A 19,563-nucleotide genomic window follows, 5' to 3' on the forward strand; every position below is an offset into this window, starting at 1 on the left:
AAATCTACTTAGTATTGCATCAGTAGGGAGTACTAGTCATCTAAAAAAATATGTTAATAAACATTTACAAAGCCAACAGCTTTTTATTAGAACTCAAATGCAATTAAGAATTTTAGCAATTGGTAATTTGCAAACATTTTTATATAATCTTATACGTGCACAAAATTATGTTATTAAAAAAGAATAATCTTTTACTATTAGTAAATGTCCCAATTTTCTAAAAACGATTCACGAAGATTTTGCATCTCAATATCAAGGTTTTTCAAGAAATATTACTAGAAATAAGACTTTAAAGAAATTTGAAAATATTAAAAATGAATTATTTAACATTTTTCAAGATTGAAATGGAAATTTTTGTTCAACATCCGATCTGTGGACAAATTGTGGTTTATATTATCAATGAATCCTTACATATTATATAGTGCTTGAAAATTAAATAAAATAATAATTTCATTTAGATTAATAAAATTGATGAGAATTATTGCATCACTACATATTGATATTGATAATTTCACTCTTTTATACCTATCCACCATTTGTAAAATTGATTGAAATTAATAATGAAATGACCAAAGTAAGATTACAATAAAAATGTAAGGACTAATGTCATAATTTAATAAAACTGTAGCAGCCAATGAAGTGAGAAAGATATCATGTATTGTCCACATAATAAGTTTCGTTGATTTTATTAACGTCAAATGAATAGAAGATCGAGTAATATTATTGTAACTTAACTTAAAGTGTAAGGTGTTAATTGTTACAATTAAAAATAAAATAATCAAAATAAAATTTTAATAAAAATATAGGGAAATTCTAGCATAACCTTTAAAAAGGATGCATATTGTGTACCCCTAATTATGTCAATTTTTTTTTTAGTTATGATGTTATTTTAATTATAACTAATAAATTCTTTAATTATATCTCAAGTTGTGTTTAATTATGATATATTTTTTTTAGTTATAATTCAAAAAGTATAAAATTATGTCATTTTTTTTTTTAGTTATAAGATATATATGATAGACACCTTTGAATAGTGTGTACCATTGTATTTTCCAAGCGTGTAAAAGTGTTAAGTATAATTTATCCCATTTATTATATAAATTAGATAAATTACACTATTTAAGTTTCTTCGCAACTTACGTCTCCAATGTTTCTAAATTTTTCCAATTTATTCCAATTAGCCTACATTCATCCAAAATTGTACAATGGACAGCTACATTGTCCCAAATTTAAAACCTACACTCCCCGTTCCCCTCCTTCCCCTCGTCAGAGCTATAATTGTCAAATTAATATAATTGATCTAATTTTAAAAGGTGTGACTAACGAAGATGTGCATCAAACATTTACTCATGCACACCAAAATAATTCATCTTTTTATCTTTTTATTTTTTTATCTTTTTTTCATCACATCACCTCTCTACTTTTTTGCACATCTTTTCATAAAAAAACAAAAAATACACTTATTTAAGTCATCCTGAACAACCCCTAAATGTATATTCATAGAGATGCAAATGATAAATATACACTCATGAAGATGCAAATGAATGCAACCAAAAGTTGTAGAATAATATTAGAGACCCCAAAAAGTCTACCAAAAATTTTATCAAATGTCTTACATGTGTGTAAGACCCACACAACATGAGTCTTATATAAGTCCCATACCTATGTGAAACATTTAGTAGAATTATTCATAAAATTTTTAAAATCTTTAGCATTTTTGAAAGTTGTATCCCATGCCAAAGCTTTTACTTTCACTTGCATCAAACAAGATACACTTGTACTTCCATGAAAATTACAAATTAAAAATTACAATTATTTCGAGTTTTTCCCACCAAAAGCCAATTTCCCCAACAACTCTTCGGACAAAATACGGTGTAAAGATCCAAGAAGAAAATGAATCACACTATAAAGCACTTCATTGCTTTAATAGCCTATTGACAACACTAGGCCAGACGCCACAAAAAGAAAATAAAAATTATCTAAGCAAAATTAAGAAGTCATAAAAGTTTATCTAGGTTTGAACTTCAATGAAAAACAAAAACAAATGAGAGCATATCGAGCTCTCACTTGAGAAAAGTACATCCAAGAAACAAAAAGACATATGCCACCAGTGATGTTAAAAGTTCAAGTGTCCAGGTTGGGTGTATCACAACTGATGGGATCATGGGAACCAAGAAAGAACCACATACCCAGCCAACCACAAGAGATCCAAATCTGCAATGAAGTAGACAAACATTTAAACAAAAGCAAGAGGGGAACTGCAACATGCACGGAGATGTTGAACACAGAAAAAACGATCAATCTCTTCTTATAGAAACTTACCCGATAATGGAAGCTCTAGCTAAGCTCTTTGTCTTGTCATTAAGGAAGTATATGCAAGCTGCCAAAGAAATGGCCACCTGCATAATGGAAATAAATATTATTTTGAAAGAAAGTAAATATTATTTCCAAATATTCTTCATGTATATACAGAGATCAATTAGACTGAAAAATTGATTACACCAAGTGCATATGATATGTGCGCACATTGCCAGGTGTATAAAGAATAGCTTAATGATAGTTTCAGCATTGGTTATCCCATCCAACAGAGAGGCAGAGACTTAAAATGTAACAAAAGGTCAATTTCATGCTACAGTAGACTATTTTTTGCCGAGAAAATATCATTTTGCCTCCCAAACTATCATTGAAAAATCAATTCAACCCATGTTCTTTCAATAATATCAATTTTATACCTAAACTATTCAATTTTGCATCAATTTCACCCCACCGTCAATTGCCATCTATAATCAAATAGAAGTTGCTAATGTGGGGCCCAAACTTCATTTGAAATTTTATTTTATCCCCCAAAGTATCCCCAAACTATCAATTAGAACCCTGAACAACATGAAGTTTGGGGGTCTAATTTATATTTTATAGATAGTTTGAGGCGAGAAAATAAAATTTCAAACAAAATTTCAATGCCATGTCAACATCTTCCGTTTGATTATAAACGGCAACTAACGGCAGGGGTAAAATTGATCCAAAATCAAATAATTTAGGTGTAAAATTGATATTATTAAAAGAACAATGGTTGAATTAATTTTTGAGTGATAGTTTAGGAGGCAAAATGATATTTGCTCCTTTTTGCCTTCTATCATTATTATTTATCAATTTACTTTTTTGATAAATAAGCAATCTTACTGAAAGAGCATCAAGAAGATGCTAAAAGAATACAATGAACGAACCCAAAAAAAAAGGCAACTACACAGAACACATCTGGACTGGCATCTCAGTTTGATCTTTCTAGGGTCATGAAACAAATATTAATCATTCCATTAAATTCTTAGAACCAACATTACCGTTGGTTGCTAGAATCTAATACAAGGATTCAAGGTCATATTACAGTAAACAACTGGAATCTTCAATGCTCCATTAGCAGAATATACTCTTTTATACATTGGAGCACTAAACACATTATTAGAAGTTAAGCAACCATCTCAACTTGAGCTACTTCAAGGCTTTCTAAACAATACCTAAAATTTTATAATTCTAAAGGCATATGGTTGCGTCTGTCAAAGAAGACAGTGTGTGCAATGAATAAGTCTGCCATGCATGAGATGGATCAAAATTATTGGCAAAAGCAGCTCTTTCTTTTATGAATAGAACAAACAGTAAATTGAGTTAAGACAGTATGGTAAGGTTCATGTGGTTTATCATCCATTATCCCCCTCTAATCCATCATCATTGAATTTTCAAAAAATTTAATATTCAGAGTCAAAACAGTAAACCCCAGATAAGCAGACTTGTCTAGCCACTCCAGACATCAATTAGAAAACCTTTAATGATTTAAAGATGCATTGGAAAGTGAAAATAAAAAACAAAAAATTTGTAAGGGCAAGATTTTCTGCAGACTAAGAGGGAATTAAGAAAAGAGACTTTGATTGAAAATAAGAATGAAAACAAACCTGGAAAGCAGGCCCACTTTCAGCAGAATTCATGATACTCCAGCCAGCCATGAATGCAAAAAGGAATAATCTTCTAAGGATAATTACAGTAGGAGGAACTTCCACAAAGCTGAGCAAGTTCTTGACCCAAGGTGGAGACTCTTCTACTTTCTTTTTTAACCTGCTTTTCAAGTTGATTTTTGTTTTCTTCCTATTTATGAAACTTGCCATTAGTATTTTTTCAAAAGCAGCTTCTATTGCTTCTGCACTTCTTTCATGCCGAGCATATTGATCCAAAAGAAAATTGCGGGAACCCCAAATTTCTTCTTCAGAAGCATCAGTACTTATACCAAGGCGTTTATAAGGGTCCCAAACATTAGTTCGAGGGAATTTTGGAACATTGCCTACAGAAGAAGAAAATAAATATTTGACAAGAATTTTTCAATGTAATCAGCAATCATGCGAAAACATAAGGAAAACTGTGAGTGATGTATGTTACATAAGCTGATAAGCATTAAAAACTAGGAGTGATGACTTTAAATACAAATTAATCAAATCAATCTATGCAATCCAGTTAAGAAGATCCACACTGGAACTTCTATACTAGAACCATTGGATGCACACGAACTGACCAACCAAATCATTGAATTCTTTCATGCTCCTAAGAAATGAGAAGCTGAGGAAGTATAACAAACAAATGATTGATCTTCGCAATGCTTATCGCTGGACAAAGAAATCAACACAAAACCTTGCTTATTATTTTTCTTAATAAGAATCGCTCATACACCTATGTTCCAAATGTGACTGAATCCTAAACCTCTGTTTTGGTTAGAAGGGGTACGGCATTGACATATGTAAAATATAAACTAATTTATTCATTTGCTGCCTGCTTACCAACGGAGGGGGTAAGTTGTTATGTGAATATAAACCTCAAGGGATGGGACGTGATTTCTAGAATAGCATGGGGTAATTCGTATTTTCACTAAGCCTCAAGGGTGTAGTTGGTAATTTGCCCTAATATTTTCCATGAAGGGTATCTTTGCATAACTGCACAAGTACAACAGATGAACTTAGTGGGAAAAAATATATATATACAAAAAGCAAATGACTGAAGGTGGAAACTACAGATTAAGTGCTACAGGGCATTCAAGTGTAAGCAAACGTGCATTGTTTTAATTTGGGTAAATTACACTTTGCCCCATTTACGTTTGGTCACTTTTCCACTTTGACCCTTAAAGTTTATTTTTTCCCACTTTGGCCCTTCAGGTTTCGAGTTTTTCCCAGCTTGCTCCTAAAACTAATTTCTATTAAAAATTAGATGGAAAATTATACATTGACAGTCACCTGGTATAAAAATATTTTATCATATATAACTCACATCTTCTGTTATCAGAATCTTACAATTTGTGATTCGATTCATAATTTTTGTAAAATCGCTACGAATCTATGGGTGAATCTATTTTGGAAGTGAATGTTTAATGAATTGCACGATTCACGATTCGATTCACTTTTCACGATTCATGCAATTTTTTAAATTAGGGGTGACCATTGGTTTAATGGTTAAGACTTGGCCTAATAATCTCGAGGTTATGGGTTCAAGTTTTGGGACCATCACTTTGTGTATTATGTCAAAAATTAGATGTGTACTCAATCTTTCCCTTCCCAAACACACATTAATGTGTACTAATTGGGCGTTTTTTTTTTTATTGTAATTTTTTAAATTATTGTGTCCGACATATTTTTTGACTTCTTTTTAACATCTACATATTAAACTACACGATTATTATTCAAAATAATATTTTCATTGATTTAAGTCTAAATATTTCACATTCATAAGATATATTTAACATCTAAATGTATAGACATATATTTTTAAGTAATTTAGAAAAAATGACCAAATCTTTACGATTCACGATTCAATTCAATTCGCGCTTCGGTATGAAACTGTTTCAATTCACGATATGAATCCCTAACATAAATTTAAACCCCAACATAATAATATATTTTTTTATATTATGTGATAGCTATTATGGCATTTTCCGTCTAATTTTTAATAGAAGTTAGCTTAGAAGTAAATTGGGAAAAACTTGAAATATAAAGGGCCAAAATGGAAAAAAATAAACTTAAAGGGCCAAAGTAGGAAATGTTAAGTGTGCTTTTTCAAGTTGCCCCCCTTTTGCCCGTTCTTTTTTATTTATCCAAAAAAAAAAAGGCCCAAAGTAGGAAAGTGGTCAAATATAAAGGGGGCAAAGTGTAATTTACCCTTTTAATTTTTAAGGATAGTCTACTCACACAGATAGGAACTACCTCTCATATTAAATATACCTGGTGGGATTGGTTATTTGGTATTTGTGTCTCACTAAATGAGTAATACACGGATCACATTACCCTTGCAATATACATTCTTTATTCTCTTGCCTTTGCTACGGAGAAGTTCCATCGGAAGCTGGAGAATAAATAAATGCTATAAATCTTAAGGCGAAATCACTCAAATCAAATCCTCAATAGGCCACACACACACACAAAAAAAAAAAAAAAAAAAAAAAAAAAGAGGGTTAAATATGGAGGAGATAATGTTACAAACTGAGTTGTAAATTTAATTTATTTTATAAGCAACAAATTGAGTAACAACTAGCAAATATCACCGGGAAAAAGCATGCATTTCTGACAGATTTGAACAAGAATTTACCAAAGTTGGCCAGTGATTGAGATTCACAGGACAGTTATTAAGCACCAAGTGTCACAGTCAGAAACAAACTATATTGCTTGTACAACAGTTTCATGTGTACTTGATCGGTTCAGTATTTTCATTTTAAGTAAATTACACTAACTCTACAAGTTTGCCATAGTTACTTCATGCTTCCCTAAGATTTAAATTCTCATAGCACTTTGCACCCCTCGTAATCAATCATATTGTTAACAATATGGATGAAAATGATGATATTATCTCTTTTACACTAAAATATATATTTTACATTTGATTATGGATGTAGCTATACACTGTCTGCATTAGTTACGGTTGCTATCCATTAGAAGTCAAATATATCTAAGCCAAATTGGCACCTACAAGATTTTGATCATGAATAATCAGCAATCCAATAAGTTAATGCGTAAGAAAAACACCTAAAGACATTTCCAGTTCCCTTGTGGTAGTATAAGAAGGGTATTCTGCAAAGTGCCAACAAAAATACAATATACCAAGAAAGCTAATAAACAAGCACGAGAAACAACATCCTAATGCCCATATATACACTAGTACATAAATAAACATTGAGATGATATCTCAGTGACCGCACCCACATATCATAGATTGTAAATGCTTGTTTTATTTGCAAGATTAAAAATGATGGGAATAGTGAGACACGTAATTTCCTCTTGTCCATGTTTGTTTTGCAATAGATATGGAAATATATAATTTCAATTATATGTATATTTTGCGTTATTAGTTATATGATTAAAAAATGGTCAATTTTGTAGGATAAAATGACCATTGGAATCGAATCCGAACAATAAAATTTATAACCAAACAATGGAATGTAAGTCCCATGGATTAATAATCCCAATCATATGTTATAGTCCACCCAATCAAACAAGCCCCAAGTGTTAACTGGGTACTTCAAATTTTCAAATGTCACAAATTTCCAAAAAAATACAATTGCATCTAGTTCCTATTCTCAAACATACCACATACACACATAGCTTCAACTTGCTTAGAATTGCTAACAAAATTAAACACTAGGCATTAAATAACCCACTTGGAACAAAATTAAACATTATCAATACCTTCATAAGGTGTATCCACAGCGCATCTAGGGCTCCTAAAATGCAAGCTACACACGGTGGACCTCTTTGAATCGCTACTAAGAGAACTGAACCAGAAACAAAGATTAATCAAAAAGCATTAAAAATCTCGAATTAGTAAAATAACCAACCCTAGAATTAAAAACAATTGTGATAAAAATATGAATTTTATCAAATTGAATTGACTTTCCCATACATATATGAGAGGGGGGGGGGGGGGGCTTACAGTTTTTGGCCGAGGAAAGGAGAGAAAAGGGTAGGGTTTGAAACCAGAAGGGCGGCCATAATTGTCTTCTTCTTTTTTGAATCTTATTTCACAGCGAATTTGTGCAGAAGAAGAAGAGAGACAAAAACCCTAAATTCGGATATTGAAGAAATGGAGCTTCATTGCAGTGCTGGTGATGGTGGGTTGATTGGTACTGTGGCTCGCAATTCCTCTCTCCAAAGAAGCTCTGGGTAGAGGCGAGAGAGAGAGAGAGACAGCTCTTCCTAGTGATAGTATACACTACGCTATGATGCGCAATGCGCCCCTTCGTAAAATAAGTAAATAAATAAATTTGCCGGTTTATTTATTTGATATTTTCAATGAAATTGCATAGGTGCATACTGTAGAAAAATTGTTGACTTTCAGGGGGGGAAATTTCAGGGGGAAATAACTTGTCAGTTGAGCGAAATAAAAAAAAATAAAAAATTTACTAAAATGTGATAAATATTATAAATATTAATAATTGAAATTTTTTTTTTTTTTATTAATGTGTAATAATTTTGAAGAATACTATTGATTGGTAATTTTTTCAAAATTTAATTGATCAAACTTGAAAACATAGATTGAAGGGATATATATATATATATGTATGAATGTATGTATGTATATTTTGGCAATAAAAGAAACGGCACTGCTACGTAGTTCGAAAATCAAATGACTCGAATGACTCGAAATTCTAAAATGACATCATTTTAGGGTGTTTTTTTATTCTCTTACCGGTAAGATAATATTTTCGAGCCATTCAAGCTCTCACGCATTTTCTTAAAAGAAAATCGGTTCCGATTCGTAGCTCGAATTTTCCGTGGCTCGAGTGGCTCGAAATCCCCAAACGACGTCGTTTTAGGATGTTTTTTTATTCTCTTACCGGTAAGATAATATTTTCCATACCATTTGCGCCATTCGAGCCTTACTTTCTCGAGTTACGGAGCATTTTTCAAAGAAAATATAATAAATTTGCTAAACATGGAAAATGGCCTCTTTTTTTCTTTGGGTAATGCTAGCGACACCAAATTTTCTACCAAACAAATGACCAAATGTCTGGGGTCCTCAATTTTGTGGGCCCCACACCCATGTGAGACATCTGGTCATTTATTTAGTAGAAAATTTAAGACCTCTAATATTTTCCTTTTTCTTTATGTAAATTGGTTTTGCAAATGGTTGATGAATTACTTTTTTTTTTTTAAAGATATTTTCAGTGATAAGGTAAATTTATCTTGGAGTAACGAATTTTTAATAAGGGGGTGTTTGGGAAGAAAAAAAATAGCCAAATTTAGGCTAAAAATCACAAAAAGACAAAATAGAATAAAATAGCTAATAAGACAAAATATCACATCAAACCCATAATCATTTCACTTTTTCTCTCACAAACATCACATCCAACCACAAAAAAATCCAATCATCTTCCCAAACACAAAAATTTTAAGCTACTTAAAATAGTCAAAAACTAAAATAGCCTACTAAAATAACCACTTCCCAAACGAGGCCTAAATAAGTTCAGTTGTCCGGTTCACAGAAACAACTCATAATTTTTATTTATTTATTTTTTAATGGAGGAGGATCCGCTCCGGTCTAGATTTAGGATTGGAGGGCATTGTTTGGGCTCATAGGATTCATCACGAGTCCTGTTTTGATAATTTCAAACAGTTTATTTTGCTAGATATTTTATATATTTCATTTACACAAAAAATTAGGCAGATCTGATAAATGCAACTTATTTAATTTATCACATTTTTTACCAAAAAAATATATGATTTATTTTTTAAAACACAATTATTTTTGGTCAAAAATGTGATAAATCAAGTAAATTATAATTACCGAATCAACCTAATTTTTTGTGCAGATGAAATATACAAAATATTCGACAAAATAAACGGTTTGAATCATCAAAACAACCCTAATAGACCCCACAAATGCACAATAGATCCCACAAGTCCAAAGAGCGCTCTTCAATTTAAAATCTAGGCAAGAGGGAACCTCCTAAAAAAAAATAGAGCATCAAAGAATATCAGAAACTAACTGCCTCTAGCTGGATCACCAGTAGCATTGAGGAAAAATATGTTGGGCTGGGGGTGGAATGGGCTGGGCTAAGGTGCTGAACTTTGCTTAGTTGGGCTTGAGCTTGTTCTAATCTAAGCCTACAGAAAGATTTAAAAGCCTTAATTGACATCTAAATTTTATCAAGTTGCCTATTATTATTTATACACTTTTTTTATCTGATATTTTTTGTTGAGTAAAAAATTTATAATATTCGTATACTCCTATACTTGGGTACTCCCACTTTTTGGATTGGGGTACATTAAAACCTAACACTCTAATTAGATGGAATGATTTGGTGAGAAATAATAAAAAAAAATGGTGAAAAAGAGAACTTTTTTCTCATATGTAGTTTATAAATTGGGGATGAAGGGAAATAACTTGTCACCTAATCAAACATATTAGCAGCATGTGGCTCACAGCAAATTTTTTATTTTTTATTTTTTTTTTTGGGTTAACAAACGAATTAAATGCAAAATGATATCGCATTTTGCTGTCAAAGCACGCCCCTTCATTCCTATAAATTGGGTAAGAAAGAATGAGAAAGAGAATTCACTATCTATTTTATTTCTCACTAAAAGTTGTGAGATTTGGTGAGAAATAAATTGATTGGTTGTAAAATATTTATAATACCAAGATTGTCCTTTAAAATGCAAAAAAAAACAAAAAAAAAGAAACAAACAAAAAAAGAAAGAAATGTCACTCATATCCCTTTGTCACGTGCTTTATTTTATACTCATTCAAATATGAAAATAAAAAATTACAATAATTTCTTTTCTTTTCTCACATAAGTGAGACATTACAATCATTTCTTTTCTTTTCTCACCCTCCGATCCAAACGGATTGTAAGTGTAAATAGTTAATGGGTAAAAGCAACTCCAACTGCTTTCCCTTAAATCTCATTTTTAGTTATTTTGAGGAGTTTTAGTATAAAAAAACATGTAATGATAAACTTAGTAGTATTTCCATGAATAAAATAATAATCAATTTACTGTATTATATTTTTGTATTGCATATCTGATCCTCTTTATATAGAGCACGGAATAACTAACTGAGATTTTTGCACCAATTCATGTGGGATAGTGTCCCCAGATGTAGAGGTGATAATCATTATCCAAATGGATTGTTAGGATCCTTTTACGTCTCCACTAGAATGCAAGCAGAGTGCACCCGAGTAGGGGAAATTATTCAATGATCTCTAGAATATTAAGTATTTGTATTTCTTAATCAATCATTATTTAATAAGGAGACTTATAAGTTCTAATAAGTGAATTTATTGTCCAATAAGTTCTATGATAATTAATAACATTTTTCATTAAATACTATTAAAAAATGTTACTAATTGTTAATTTTTAGCGACAATATGAAAATTGTCACAAAAAATGACACTAATTATAAATTTAGTGACAGTTTAAAAAATCGTCACAAAAAAGTGTCATTAATTCACTACTTTTAGCGACAATTTAAAAAATTCATTACAAAAAAAGTCATTAATTGTAAGTTTTAGCGACAATTTATAAAAATCATGACAACAAAAAGTTACTAATTGTTAATTTTTAGCGACATACGTAAAAAATCGTCACAAAAAAATTATTTTTAACAACGATTTTGCCAAGACTTATTTTTAATAAGACTTGATGGGAATTGAGTCTAACTATTAAGACTTATTGGTAGTTTACCCTATTTAATATACCCCTCATGTTTCCGAATCATCCAACACAATACCCCACCTACTCACCTTCATCAATTATTATGTCATGAAATATTACGTGTCTATATTTTAAAATTAATGAATAATTAACCCCAAGTAAAATACCTAGAAGAGGATCCAAGTAGAGTGCACAAAAAATTATGTCACGTGCCCATACTAGACCCATATAATTCCATGTTATTTTTAGCTCCCACAAAGGAGTCACTGCTGGAAAATCGACTTTTAGCGGCGTTTTAAAAACGCCGCTATAGGTACTGAAAACGTCGCTAATTATTTTTGTGACGTTTTGTACCAAACGCCGAAGACGCGGCCGTCGCTATAGCTTTATGGCGTTTGGAAAACGTCGGTATATTAGTATAGGCGGCGTTTTTAAAAACGCCGCCAAATGTCCTACCCTAACTGTACTGTGACGTCAGTATGACATTTAGCGACGTTTTGAAAACGCCGTCAAAGATATTTATACATTTTAAAAATCTAACCGTTGGAATAGGGATATAGTGACGTTCAAAAAACGCCGCCATAGCCTTTATTTTTATTTTTTTTTATTTTTGAAGTTGTGCTAATTTTATATGGTTGAAAAAAATACCTGTCATAAACAATTATTAAGAACTAATAATTGATGTTTATTAAAATAATAAAAAACAAAATTAAAAATAAAAAACAATGCAATAAGATGAAAAATTATAAACAAAATAAAAATAAAAATAATCAATTTAACAGAAACATATAACTCATTTAGGTGCTAACCAAAATTGAGTGGATGCATCAAGAATTCACATCCTGTTAACAAATACAAACCACTTTGATATATATATATACATACACATTTAAAGAGGTCCACGTACTCCATGAAATCTGAAATGTGCATCTCTGTTGAGTTGAGACAGCATGTACCGACTACATAGTGCTTACAATATAGTGCTTGAGAAATTTGCATGGATCTATTTGCTGCAGCAACAAGTGTGGCTTCATTTAACCGAAGATTGGAACTTCGACATCACCGGTTGAACTTCTTGTGTGGTGATGCCAATGAGGTTGTTGTGGCTGATTCAAGCTGTAGTTGCACTGCTTGGTTGTTCCCTTAGCTTCCTCTTTGGATGACACTGCAGCGAGGAGATCTATTCCACCCGAATCCACCTTACTAAACATGAGGTTAGCAACAGCCCTGTCAATGGAATTCGTCTTTGATTCCATAGTTTTCGTGTCCTCCAACCTGAGAGAATAGAATTAGCCTTGTGAATATCTGTCGTTGCAACAAGAACACCAACACCATTGTTCTCATGACAAAATGAAACTTCATCATTTGACATGTATAAAAATACAAAACCCTACACGCACAGAAAGTTTGTGTGCACAAAATGCAGCGATTTGTACATTTTGAGACATTGGTGGATACTGTGTGCGTAAACTTTTATGCACATATCATTGCTGATGCAATTGTATTTAACATGAAGGAAAATAATAAATGATGCAGTAGAAAATTTTAAGAGAAGTAAAGATGACAACATGAGCTTCAGGAAGAGGAGAATAAAACAGGTTATGACTATTTTCATAGATCAAAGCATTTATGCTATTAGTAAATGAAATTGTAGCAGAGTTTCAGAGTACATTGAATAAGAAACTCCAAAACATTAGATTAGAGAGATGTGTGTATGTTGAAATATACCAAAAAGAAAAGACAATAAAATATGATTTCCACGATTCTTTAAGAACATTAACTACACTGCAAATGTTGGCTATCGCTACATTGCAGATATGCTCTCATATCATGTCAAGCTATCATTCCATCCAAAAACATAAATGATAGATCACATTGTGCACTCTGTTAGAAACTCTACCACATACTACCTAAACTAATCATGACAGGTAATAAAACACTATGAGTCTATGAGCGTCATGTTCAGCATAATCTATACTACTTATTTACCCTTAATAAGAGGAATTTTGCACATAATATCACAAAGAAAATACAAAGAATTTCAATGACGAGTACGGAATTAAATGTTTACTTCACAAATCCCAAAACCCATAAATTCATATATAAGGGCATATTTTATACTATTATTAGAAGGTAACACCTTAATTGATGTCCTGACAGATTTTTAGCATGCCTGAATTACCCCATGCTCAAACATCTTTGCATAATTCTAGAATGCAATAATTCCAGCCTTTACCATATCTAAAACTACTTTCAATGGGTCAATAATTCCAGCCTTTACCATATCTACATATTCACCTGATCGTGCAACAGAAACAGAAGCTAATCATTTTAGTACAAGCTGAAAATAACATTCGCAGTCATGTGGTGAAACAAGATGATATGCAAGGTGGTCTACGGACCTTTGGCTGCATCATACCCAAGATAAGGGTTGTCTTGCTCCAATAGCTTCCTGACAACAACAGACCCCTCAACTCCAGCATTCGAAGCTATTGTATGCACAGGCATCTGCAATGGAATTGAACCGTTTGTATGGAAAATTGGTTAGTATTCAAAGCTGCTATCTTTTGATTACAGGTTTGAAGCAAGAAGAGGCTCATTAGTTTGCGATAATACAAAATGAGTGATCTAGAAATGGCTGCTTTCGAGTATTTTAATGAGACCCACAACACATGGAAAAATAAATAAATGAATAAATAAAAAATAATTCTAAAAGACCTTTTCGGTTTATTAATGGTTATAAACGAAAACTTTCAGACCTTAGTGCATTCTGAATAATTTGAACACCAATCTTCTGATCAAAGTTGGCTGTTGGCAGTTTGTCCAACTCTTTTGATGCGTAAAGAAGAGCGACTCCGCCACCTGCAAAGAAAGTGTTTTTTGTCAATCTTTTTATCCATTTACGATAAACTAGAGATTCAGAGAAAGCCAATTAAAATGAAGCTCCCTACCCGGTACAATTCCTTCCTCTAGTGCTGCCTTTGTGGCAGTTAGAGCATCTGTTACTCTGTCTTTCTTCTCACCAACTTCAGCTTCACTTGCTCCTCCAATCTGTGCAATCAAACAAACAAGTTTCATAATTGTGTTTATCAGGGGTACTGCTTCACTTGCAATGATAACAGCATATGAGAATTAGAAACTTGATTGGTTGTGTTTTTGTTTTCATATTGTGTTTTCTGAAAAAACTGTTTTCAGGAATTTTTTTGAAAACAACCCATTTTTACAGAAACACCAAAAAGATGTTCTCGAAATTTTTTTAAAATGGTCTTCGCATAAAAATGAAAACAATGGAGGTTTTTGAACTTTTCATTGTTTTTGTTTCTGAAAACACAAAATCAAAGCAAAAAACAAAAGCAAAAGCAAAAACAAAACCAAACAAGCAGGCACTTAGCTAGCCTGAGAAGTTTGCATTGTAGTGAGGCAGACCTTCAATACAGCAACACCACCAGAAAGCTTAGCTAATCTCTCTTGAAACTTCTCCTTGTCATAATCAGAAGTGCTCAAATCAATTGCCGACCTAATCTGTAATTACAAATGATAGGTAGCATAATGAAGTTAGGATCAGAAGAAATTTTTTATTTTTTACTTTTTTGCTATTGCTTTTCAATTAACTAATGGTCAATCAATCACCAACAGTTCAAGAATAAACTCAACAGGCAAATAGGGCTTCACATTTCGAAGAATGAAGCAACATATACCTGTTCACATCTCTCTTCCAAGGCCTCTTTGTCACCAGCACCGTCAATAACAACTGTGTCACCCCATGCTCAAACATCTTTGCATAATTCTAAAATGATTAGCTTGTACTAAAATTATTGTACTCAATCAGAATTATGATCAAAACACAAACAAACAAAAAAAAATCAGAATTACTCATGTCAGAAATCCTACTTCTCATCCTTTTACGTCTGCAACCAGCTTCATTATTGGTTTTTTTGGTCTTCAGTTGTCTTTTTTCAATTTTTATTTTATTTTTACTTATTAGGGACTTGTAGTCTAAAAGCACCTAAAAACTTAATAAACAAAGGAATGGAAATTGGAAGAGTCAACTAAAGATTAAAATTTAAAAAAAAAAATTGATTTAATTGAAAAGCAGTTTTAAAAGTCAAATGGACCAAAAATCAATCATGCTGAATTCCATTAATCACAATGCAACAAGGCACAAGAACTTATGGAGAGAGAGAGAGAGAGCTGACCAACAGAAATGACATTTTGAATCTCAGCACACATGGCAACAGCCTCTTCAGAGTCAATACCCTCCTCTGGTTCATCTTCTTCGATCAACCTGTCCTTATATCCATCCAAACCAGACCCAATTACCCTCACCTTTGACACCAAAAACCACTGAAACAAAGCAAACACAATCCCCACTAAAGCAGCCACAGGTATCACAATCTGTGTTAGGTTCTCACCCATCAAACCCATTTCAAAAACACTCCCAAATGTGTTCTGTTTTTGGAAACTACGAGTCTATGGTGGCTTGTTTTGAAGAACATACAAAAATTTTGAAACTAGAACAAGAGAAGATAACCTATATATCTATTATCCAAAGGGTATAATAAAATTAGTGGCTTTGCTTTGCATTGGGTCCCTATTTAGGAATTTGATAAACAAAAACAAAAACAAGGTTGGTTTGATTGACAGGTAGGCCAGTGGTGGTTTTATTCCATGGAAGCTGCTTGAAAAAAAAAAGGTAGGTTTGATTATCAGGTAGCCATTTCACATTTGGTGGTATTTACCAATTTTACTTTGAATTGAATAGATACTTCTACCCAAATTCCACCTTCCTTGTTAAGACCTCATTATCATTTAATTATGCAAAGTTTGAAAATTCCATATCTCCAGATGAGAGGAGGTTCCATTTGTTTGACAAATAACAGATGCAAATCAGCCTTAAACTTTATTAACTTGCGCCTCTGAAATGCATTAAGCCACTGCTAACATATCAAATCGCAAAATCAGTGTGTCATCCTACCAGTAAATATGACAAATATTCTGGATATCTAGTTACGACCATAGGCTCATATCCCATATATAGAAGGTGATACTTTAATTACAACAAAGGTAGAATACATTATCTCAGGTCGAGCTCAGTACTTTGAGCTCTCCACTGTCCCTCTCTCTCTCTCTCTCTCTCTCTTTCTCTTGGCTGGACTGCTCTATGTCTCTTCCAGTCATCGCCTTTGTCTCCAATGCCTCTAACATGTTTTGCCACTCTTTGGTGAACTTCTGACCACCCGGTCTACCCCTATCCACATAAAAGTCAAAGTACATGCCCAAGCATAACAAATTATGACTATTGAAGCATGAAACAATGCTTCAACTACATGTACAAGCTTGAATTTGTATTTTAACATATTTTCATAATTAACACAAAATTCCAATATCCAGATTCCAGAAACACAAAAGTCCAACATAAGATCAATAGACAAAACTTCTTATGATGTTCATAAGAGTCTATTTATTCACTTCCACAAATTAGTCCCCTCAATCCAAGACTCAAATTTTATAAACAACATACATATTGTTCAAGAATGTCATATTGTTTTAAGGTTGTTCATACCTCATGTGCCTAAAAAGAAATAAAGACTTTGTCATGCAAAAGGTTCCAACATGAACAAGCTAGAGTATGTATTATGACTATAAATGCACCAACTTGCATCCAACTCACTACCCAAGGCAACTTTCAAGAAAAAATTTCAACATCTAGACATACCTCCGAAAGCCACACTAATTGGATCATTATGCCCTCCACCAAAATTTTCTAGGGCACTGGCAAAAGCAATGTCCCCATCATATCCCCCGCCAAGTCCTTCACTGCAAGTTAAAGAACAAACAGAAACACCAGCATCACTTACCATAAAATACACTAACTTGATAATATTTTACCAACATAATGGGCAAAAAGGATTCATGTAACCGACCATACTTGATTGGGACATAAGGCTTAGTTTGAATTGGTATCTGTATGATGGTCATAAACGACCCAAATCAACAACCTATCAATAACTCTTCACTTTCTTTGGAAGGCAAAGGAGCCAAACTCATCCAACTAACAAAAGTTTGTGCAGAATCAATATATCTTTCCCTTGAAAATCAATAACAACATAATGCAGAATTTCTAGCCAAGGACAAGATCACAGGGATAACAAGAAAATTAGATTTTTGCTAATGTAAACTTTGTTCATTCTCTCAATTTCATTCCTATCTAATATGTTTCACTTCTTTTTCAAACCAAAATTGTTCATCAAAACAAAGATATTAAAAAGTTAAGAACATCCGGGGAAAAAGAACACCAACTTATTGAAGCATATTATCCTGAAAACAGAGTTATGGTTGAAAATTAGATGACATTAACATCTTAACATAGGGAACAACTATAAATTGAAGTTCAATTAATGGTGCCTAATCAAATTGAAGCAACAACATATCAAATTTATGCAAATGAATGATTGAATACATAAATAAAATCAAATATAATCGAAATTCAAAGATATACGGCAATTGCAAGAAAAAGTTAAAAAATATGAAAGAAAAGTTGAATTCGTAAATCAGGCAAAAGTTCAGAGACAAGATTAAAAATGTACTCACGTGTATTTCCGACATCCTTTGTAAAATTTTAAACTTCTTTCCCTCGGGGATTCAGCACTCTCCTCCAGGCATTGCATCTGTTTCACCAAAGAAGGCATCATCATGACATTTGGAGCACAAAACAAAGTCAAAATAGTTTTAAAATGAAGGCAAAAGAGATAGTGGACAGATGATATACCCCCCACAGGCCATCACAGCCAAGAATGATGAAGTGGTCTCGCTCTGTAAGCTTCGATGGAGCTTCGAAATCGGTTGGATCTGGAGCTTCGATGGAGCTTCGAAATTGCTTCGATGGAGCTTCGAATATCTGAATCTTCGATGGAAATCACTGAATCTTCAACGGAGCTTCGAAATCGGTTGGATCTGGAGCTTCGATGGAGCTTCGAATATCTGAATCTTCGCTGGAAATCACTGAATCTTCAACGAAGCTTCGAAATCGGTTGGATCTGGAGCTTCGATGGAGCTTCGAAATTGCTTCGATGGAGCTTCGAATATCTGAATCTTCGCTGGAAATCACTGAATCTTCAACAGAGCTTCGAAATCGGTTGGATCTGGAGCTTCGATGGAGCTTCGAAATTGCTTCGATGGAGCTTCGAATATCTGAATCTTCGCTGGAAATCACTGAATCTTCAACGGAGCTTCGAAATCGGTTCGATCTAGAGCTTCGATGGAGCTTCGAAATTACTTCGATGGAGCTTAGAGAGGGTTGAGAGAGAGAGAGAGAGAGAGAGAGGGGGCTCAGATAAAATGATGTATGCGTATGGGTTGAGAGAGGGCCAGATACAAAATAAGGGTTGAGAAGGGGCGTGCGGTACACCGCATTCGGAGGCCTGTTATAAAACGGCGCCGTTTTGGTTAAAAAGAATATGCGGCGTTTATAAAACGCCGTTAAATGTTAATAACAGTGACGTTTAAAAAAACGTCGTTAAAAAAACGCCACCGTAACCCTTTTTTCCTGTAGTGAGTGAGTTTAAAAAACTACCTCAACCATGTCATAGCCATAGGCACACCTATTTATTGAACAAATCTTACATAAATCGGTTCAAATAATTTAGAGTGTGTAAGCAGTACTTGTCCCCAAAAAATAAATAAAATCAGTGACCAGTGTATGAGGAATCAAACAAGAAGGCAAAAGGGTTCTTCTGATGATTTTGCAGTATATATATATATATATATTCAAATTTGAAAAGAACACAAAATAACCAAATATGATGAGTAGACCATGTTCTAATGGACTAACAAAGACACCCATTATGTGACAAATGCTAAATATAAACGTTTAGTTTTTTTTATGAGAGAG

At 32.9% G+C, this 19,563-nt stretch overlaps 2 protein-coding genes and 1 long non-coding RNA gene across 3 annotated transcripts; all 3 read right to left on the reverse strand.

Annotated features, from left to right (window-relative positions):
- Positions 1-1,755: 1,755 nt before the first annotated feature.
- CDF1 (cell growth defect factor-like protein (DUF3353)) lies at positions 1,756-8,340 on the reverse strand. Its single transcript, XM_028229241.2, has 5 exons — positions 7,951-8,340; positions 7,707-7,792; positions 3,945-4,327; positions 2,323-2,399; positions 1,756-2,214 (listed from the first exon to the last, which is right to left on the reverse strand). Exons 1-5 carry the CDS (start codon positions 8,007-8,009, stop codon positions 2,064-2,066), a joined length of 756 nt encoding a protein of 251 aa, XP_028085042.2. The 5' UTR covers positions 8,010-8,340; the 3' UTR covers positions 1,756-2,063.
- Positions 8,341-14,100: 5,760 nt separating this feature from the next.
- On the reverse strand, positions 14,101-16,097 carry LOC114311170 (chaperonin CPN60-2, mitochondrial-like). The gene is made up of 6 exons (XM_082908577.1): positions 15,869-16,097; positions 15,371-15,423; positions 15,099-15,194; positions 14,624-14,723; positions 14,432-14,534; positions 14,101-14,180 (listed from the first exon to the last, which is right to left on the reverse strand). Exons 1-6 carry the CDS (start codon positions 16,095-16,097, stop codon positions 14,162-14,164), a joined length of 600 nt encoding a protein of 199 aa, XP_082764703.1. The 3' UTR covers positions 14,101-14,161.
- A 1,153-nt stretch (positions 16,098-17,250) lies between these two features.
- Positions 17,251-18,994, reverse strand: LOC145813660 (uncharacterized). Its single transcript, XR_014356860.1, has 3 exons — positions 18,442-18,994; positions 18,264-18,340; positions 17,251-17,489 (listed from the first exon to the last, which is right to left on the reverse strand). It is a non-coding gene; the product is annotated as an uncharacterized LOC145813660 (long non-coding RNA).
- Between the last annotated feature and the right edge of the window lie 569 nt (positions 18,995-19,563).

This window comes from Camellia sinensis, chromosome 15 (genome assembly GCF_055761805.1).
Source record: "Camellia sinensis isolate YWXY chromosome 15, ASM5576180v1, whole genome shotgun sequence".
Classification (NCBI taxonomy): Eukaryota; Viridiplantae; Streptophyta; class Magnoliopsida; order Ericales; family Theaceae; genus Camellia; species Camellia sinensis.

What these genes read in the sequence shown, in the direction of transcription:
- LOC114311170 (XM_082908577.1), bottom strand. Translation starts at nt 16,097, where the DNA reads ATGGGTTTGATGGGTGAGAACCTAACACAGATTGTGATACCTGTGGCT. An exon ending in TCAAAATGTCATTTCTGTTG is followed by an intron (nt 15,424 to 15,868) that starts GTCAGCTCTCTC and finishes GGGGTGACACAG; the next exon opens with TTGTTATTGACGGTGCTGGT. An exon ending in TGGAAGAGAGATGTGAACAG is followed by an intron (nt 15,195 to 15,370) that starts GTATATGTTGCT and finishes TTGTAATTACAG; the next exon opens with ATTAGGTCGGCAATTGATTT.
- CDF1 (XM_028229241.2), bottom strand. Translation starts at nt 8,009, where the DNA reads ATGGCCGCCCTTCTGGTTTCAAACCCTACCCTTTTCTCTCCTTTCCTC. An exon ending in AAAGTGGGCCTGCTTTCCAG is followed by an intron (nt 2,400 to 3,944) that starts GTTTGTTTTCAT and finishes TCCATTATGCAG; the next exon opens with GTGGCCATTTCTTTGGCAGC. An exon ending in GCTAGAGCTTCCATTATCGG is followed by an intron (nt 2,215 to 2,322) that starts GTAAGTTTCTAT and finishes ACTTCATTGCAG; the next exon opens with ATTTGGATCTCTTGTGGTTG.